Source organism: Aplysia californica, unplaced genomic scaffold (assembly GCF_000002075.1).
Source record: "Aplysia californica isolate F4 #8 unplaced genomic scaffold, AplCal3.0 scaffold00092, whole genome shotgun sequence".
NCBI classification, from domain to species: domain Eukaryota; kingdom Metazoa; phylum Mollusca; class Gastropoda; order Aplysiida; family Aplysiidae; genus Aplysia; species Aplysia californica.
In genome coordinates this window covers 739572-746152 of record NW_004797362.1, presented here as the reverse complement: position 1 = coordinate 746152, position 6581 = coordinate 739572, and the positions used below count along the sequence as shown (strand labels likewise).

The window sequence follows — 6581 nt, the reverse complement described above, 5'->3', positions numbered from 1 at the left end:
TCTCTCTCTCTCTCTCTCTCTCTCTCTCTCTCTCTCTCTCTCTCTTCCCATCGAAACGTCATTAATACATTGTAATAACACCTCTCCACCACCACCCTCCTGCCCTTAATCCACCGCCAGGCTACTGTGTGTATCAGGGAGTCTACTATAGACAAGGACAAACCTGGCAAGATGGCTGCAGTAAAGTGTGCAAGTGTGAGAACGTCACCACCGGCTACTACTCTTGCAAAGAAAGGTGAGTTCTAATAAATGCCATTGCTTCATTATGTACGGCATCCCCCTTGACCCCAGCTCTCTGGCTGGCGACAAAGAGACGTCTCTTTCTTCCTGCGACACCCAAAAGGGTATAAGCGGCGGACAAAAAGAAAAAAAAAAAAAAAAGCTTCATTATGTGGAATTTCTAGCTAAAACAAAAACAGGCATCTTGGGTGCAACGATACGGCTCTGTGCTGTTAGTTCCTCATAGAAGACGTGAGTCCCCTCCCCCCCCCCCCCCCCCCCCTTTTTTGGGGGGGGGGGGGGGGTAAGTGTTTTACGGAGCTGGCAATTGCATAAGGCCATATCAGCGCGCTGGACACTAAACGCATTTTGAGTCTGGTTGGAATTAATGTATTTTATTTTTGCTCGGGTGGCGGCAGAAGCCTACACTTATCAATTTTAGGACAACCAAAGGATAATTAATGTGTGCAACTTGTCCACGGAACCTCTGATAGTTCTCCGAACCTCCAATGATTTTTTGCCCTCATCCGAGAAGGCTGGGTGTTAGGTATTACCTACCCTAAGATCGCCAGGGGGGAAGGGGGTGTGTAAGAAGAAGCCAGGGAGTTGCAGTAGAAAGACTGTAGAAATAATCAGGAGCCCAGAGGAGCGTGATAAAGGGGGAGGGGGAAGGGGGCATAAAGTGGAGACAAAAAGCAGACGACAGAACGTGGTTAGAGAGCAGGAAAAGAGGTGAAAGGAGAACATTTTAGAGAAGAAATGTTTCCGTCGCTGTCAAGTTGCGAACCCGGATATTCTGAAAGAGAGGCGCACACTGTACCTCTGAACGGCCAGAGCCCCTGACTTCGATTTCTGAATGAGCAAGTGTTTCATAAAGTTGCTATTGCAAAATTACAAAGTTATATGACATTTTTCTTTTGAGTTACTAAGAACATAAGACATAAGGTCAGAAATCATACTCCATCTGCTCTTTCAATATCGTAAAATTACTTATTACTTGTGTGAAGGACCGACATCACTGCACAAGGGGCATCCCCGTAAGATTATTCCGAGTCATTATCAAGATATTCAAAGAACTGCATTCGAAAAAGCTTGAAATATTGGGAAACTCAATATTTTTTACATCAAATTTCTCTAAATTAGACACTGAGCAGATAGAATTGCGTAATTCTAGAGTAGCGAAGTATCTCCTGGGCTGTTGTTTCGCAACAAGCCTGGGGTGGCCCTGGCAGGCTTTCTGTCTGTTTCTCAAATCCCCCCCCCCCCCCTCGTCGCTTTCGCCTATATTATCTCTTTAAAACAACATATCAGTAATAATAATATAAATTATTTAATATTCCTTTCAGATGCCCCACCTTCGACAACTTGCCACCTCAGTGTAAGCTGATCGCAAACCCCAACGACCCGTGCTGCGTGGTACCTGACTGTAACACCTTCCCTACCCCAGCGCCCACAGGTAAGTTTCTCACTCACTGTGGTTATTCACACAGAGAGACAATCCTTTATGGTCAGAAATCACTTATTGCTTAAGTAATTCTTTAAAAGGTTTCTGGAGTAATAAGTAGTGTGAAATTGCCAGGTACTTGTTTTATATCTTCACATTACAGGGTTTTGTTTCGTATACTAAAACTCCGGTTCTAAAGACATTGTCACTTTCGCTCAAGTTACAGGTTTGACTTAGGTAATCACTGTATGTTTTCCCAAAGCGACAAAACGGGAAATAAGCAATCGTACTATGATCCTAACGATTTATGTTCACAATTCAGATAAAATGTATCATTTAAAGGGAAAAAATCAAACAAAATAAATCTAACAAAATAATTTAATCATAAGATAGAGAAGACAAAACCTAATATACGTGAAGGGAGAATGAAATTGAATGAGTGTGATTATTAATGTGAGCTCTGGGGGTCTGGGGATCGAGTCAGCTGTTTATATTTGTGTGTATGTGTGTGTGAGTGAGTGTGTGTGTGTGTGTGTATGTGTGTGTGTGGGGGGAGGGGGTGTGTGTGTGTGTGTGTGTGTGTGTGTGTGTGTGTGTGTGTGTGTGTGTGTGTGTGTGTGTGCGTGTTGTGCATACGTGTGGGCGGGTAAGTGTGTATGCATTAGTGTGAGTGTGTGTCTGTGTTCGTACGTAAGATTTTGTTTAGCGTGCAAGGGAGTGTGCTTATATTGTGTAAATAACTTTTTCATTCAGAGTGCGCTCCACCTTTCCGCCTTGCCTTTCAACTGGCACAAATTGAGTCGAATGTTGAGTTCCATTGTGAACCAGAAACACCTCACAGCACACGTTACAGAATACATACTACAATTACATATCCATAGCAACAATCAAACGGTTAAACAAAAGTCTATTCTTACCTAACAAGGAAGCATTGGCCTCTTTGGTTTTCTCACCCAATGCAATCCTTCTACTCCATGGTGTAGTCGTTAGGCGCTTCACTGTCGCAAACAGGACACCCGAGTTCGATTCGCGATTGCGAAGAAAATGTTATTGAGTATTTCGGTCTTTCTGCTGGGATATTGTATCCCTGTCATCCGGGGTTGGCCCCGATAGGCAGGGTCGGAAGCCCACCTCTTAAATGGTCTAAATTGCTAAATTGTGTTGATTTTTACTTTGTGTTTTTTAAATTTCATTTGATTAATTAATTTCTATTTATAATGTTGTTGTTTTTTTAAATCTATTTATTTATTTATTTATTTATTTATTTATTTATTTATTTATTTCCTTGGGGGGGGGGGGGTTAATGGAAAGTAAATTATTAAAATACTCCAACACATTGGACAAGTGTGCACATGAGCTAACGTTTTTCATTCGTTGTTCAGGACCCAATGGACAGACACTGAGCCCACCCTCAGGACCGACGCCTCCACCGGTTTTCACACCCACACCTGCCCCGCCTGGCATCATCACAGGAACTGGAAATGGACCCGCAGGTAAATAAATGAGCACTCATCATCATCTGGTGCCTTGCCGACTGGCGTGAGCGATCATGGACCTTCACTTCACTCTCTCTTGCGTTGCAGCGATGGTGTCTGTCGTTCTTGCTGTCCCCAGCCATGTTGTCAACTTGTCCAGTATTTTTTCCCTCTGTCTGCCACTGCCTCTCTATCCATCAAAAGTGCCTGTTGTTACAATATTCTCCAATGCTTCTTTCCGCATTGTGTGTCCAATGGAAGTTGCCTGTCGCTTTTGTATATTTGTCATAAGCTGTCGTCTGCAATTCGCTTCAACCAAGTCTTCTTCATTTGTTTTTCTAGCTGTCCATGGGATACGCAGCATGCGTCTTATGAACCACAACTTTATCACCTCAATTGTTCTTTGTACTACTACAACTAATTATGAGACAACGATATAAAACATTTGTTCTTCAAAGGCTCATGTTGAATCTAACGATCAGGACTGGCAAAAGTAAAGTTGAAACCCTTATTTCTAAAAGTTTGATTTTGTGAGCAATATCAGTGGTGGCGGAGTGGTTTCTGTCATGTCTTACATGAACAGGGGAATTTGTTTTGTTTTGTTTGTTGTGTATGTGGTTGTTTTGCTGGGCTTAAAAAATGTTGTTGTTGTTTTTTTTGCTTTGTTTTTCATTGTTGTTGTTGGTGCTTTGGGTGGTTGGGAAAATAAACTTTTCTTTAACCATATATTTTATTTGTCATAATATTCATTTATGAAATAAGTTTATTCGTGTTGTTACTCATTTGTCTTTGATAGTTCGAAATGTGCAACGTCATTGCCTTTGATCTGTTGATCGTGTGTCCGCTACGTTCTTAATGAATTTAACGTGGGCTATCTTCTCTACAGGCATGTGCGTTTACAACGGTAAATCATACGGGCAGTACCAAGCTTGGAATGACGGTTGTGACTACAAGTGTGAGTGCATCGATGCCCAAAGAGGACAATTCAAGTGCACGGACAGGTAAATCCTCATTTATTGTTATTTTCCTGTGGCACAGGCCTGTGTGTCACGAAGCAGTGGAATCAGGTGCTCGTCAATTTTTAGGCACATGAAATATTATTGGTGTAATATTTAAGCCTGTTCGTTTGCTTTGCTTTTTCTGAGAAAAAAAAATACTCATCTTGAATTATCGATTAGATAAGGGTTGGGTCGTCAAAATTAAATATCAGAGGTAAATTTGACGAGAAAATGGACGCCACAGTTTGATGTTTTGCAAAGCTTAAGTGTCCCTTCAAGCTAAAATTAATTTACTTCATGTGTTCCTTGAATCAACATTTTTCGGTAAAATCCACACAGAAATGTCTTTTTTAAGGCTATAAAAGGCGTTGAGCCACCCACCCCCCTTCCCCACCCCAATTTATTTTTAATTCAATAGAAATTAACCCACGAACGGAAAGATGTGGGTTTTTTCACTTTCAATATGTTGACGAGCGCCTGATTTCACTACGATGCCACACATTCCTGTTGTAACTGGGGATTGGCTTGCTTGTCGTCAGAGCGTATAAAGGCTTAACTCTTTAAAGATGTAGTGGACATAATATACAATAATGCCTCACGTTCAGAAGATCAAAACATGGTTGCTTCACCCTCTGAACAATCACACAAATAAGAAACTCGAATTCGCATATTTCTCCTTATGCATATTGTTGCCAGCCTTTATAAGTTTCAGATAAAGAAAATACGACTCAACAGTGTTAATGAATAATGAATCATATTTGTACTTCTTATTTTTAGCGCTAGACAATAGCATCTACAATGAGTTAAGAAGAAATACTACTTCGAGATCGCGCATTGTGTGTATGTATTTGTATTAAGGTGAGTGTGAGTGGGTTTTTGCGTCTGTATCCGAGTGTGTTCATGTGTCTGTGTGTTTGTGTGTGTGTGTGTGTGTGTGTGTGTGTGTGTGTGTGTGTGTGTTTGTATGTGTGTGTGTGTGTGCGTGCATGCGTATTATTAAAGTAGGTGTTTTACGACCGCGTTGGGCACATTTTATATCTTTTAGAAGCAGAGCCAACCGGAGTTGAAATGGATAAAACGTCCCAGAAGAAAGACTGTGACCCTCGATATACATCTTCCCTACACGGGAATCAAACAATGGTCTTTTTCGTGCAAAATCAAAGCAGCCCGCCTTCCAAATCATCTAAAATACGTCTATGAGGGCGCAATAATTTGATTTATAGTTACAATTTCTAATTAATGTCTCCAGATGTAACAAGTACTACGGGCCGATCCCACAGCAGTGCTACAAGGTTCCCGACCCGAGTGACTCCTGTTGCCAAGACCTCAAGTGTGACATGAAAGTGACTCTCACCCCACGACCTCAGAACGTCCCATCCACCACCGCTCTCGTTATTGTTCAAGGTAGGATTTTATAGATATTATTTTATAATATTTGTTTGTGTTTGTATGGATGAGTGTGCTTTGTTGGGGTGTGTTTTTTTTTTATAGATATGGGTGTTTTATTTGTGCTCCATATGTTTATTTTCTTCTGCGTGTAAGTTGAATTTCGTTTCTACGGATAAGTGATGTTGTTTCTGCAGACAAATTATGTTTTTTTGTTTCTATAGATAAGTGTACTTGTTTGAATAGGCAAATGTATTTTTCCTATAGACACGTGTATTTTGTTTCTTTAGATAAGTGTGTATATTGTTTTAATAGGCATGTGTACCATGTTTCTTTTGACAAGTGTGTTTTTCTTCTGTAGATAAGTGTGTTTACACGAACGGCAAGCAGTATGGACAAGGCTCTATCTGGAGTGATGGATGTGCTGGAACATGCCGATGTATAGACGCCACTGTCAATAACTACGCATGTAATTCAAGGTGAGTACAGACAAAGATGACACTACCAAGATGGTTCACTTCCCTGTCTGATTTGACCGGCATTTATGGTGCAGTGGTCTGGCAAGCCGCCGTAGCACGCACAAGGCTCAAGTTTGATAGTCGTTTGGGAATGTCTTTTTTTTTCGTTTTTTTTTTCTCGAGCATCTCAGTCTGTTTGCTGGGACGTTGCTGTCTCTTTAGCCTGGGTTGTCCCTGACACCTGAGGGGCAGTATCGAAACAGCCTGCCTCCTAACCTATCTAAATTAAACATGAATAGGGCGCATAAAACATCCGCTATAGATAATTACGCCTATATTTAAGGTAAAACAAAAACGTCTACAAATATGCCGGTTACTATTTTTCGGGACACTTTTATCAAACATTGAACAATCTTGCAGTTCACGACACTTTGGTGCATGTTACTCGTGCAGTGTGCACACAGTATTACTTTGTTTAAATTGGACACTTCTAGATGTGCTCTACCTTAACAGATGATAATTGTAAACCTCTCGATGAGACTCATGGGCTTCCTTTTCGTATGTGTCACTTGTTACGTCAATTTGTATTTTTTAAATGTTT

At 41.0% G+C, this 6581-nt stretch overlaps 1 protein-coding gene across 1 annotated transcript in view; it reads left to right on the top strand.

Moving 5' to 3' along the window:
• LOC101847325 overlaps window positions 1-6581 on the top strand; it is a gene marked incomplete in the record, with an annotated part of 98606 nt that overhangs the window by 71871 nt on the left and 20154 nt on the right. Inside the window, 6 exon segments of the mRNA XM_035968864.1 lie at window positions 121-235; window positions 1566-1675; window positions 3046-3156; window positions 4025-4139; window positions 5386-5540; window positions 5884-6001. Coding sequence (XP_035824757.1) covers window positions 121-235; window positions 1566-1675; window positions 3046-3156; window positions 4025-4139; window positions 5386-5540; window positions 5884-6001 — 724 coding nt within the window.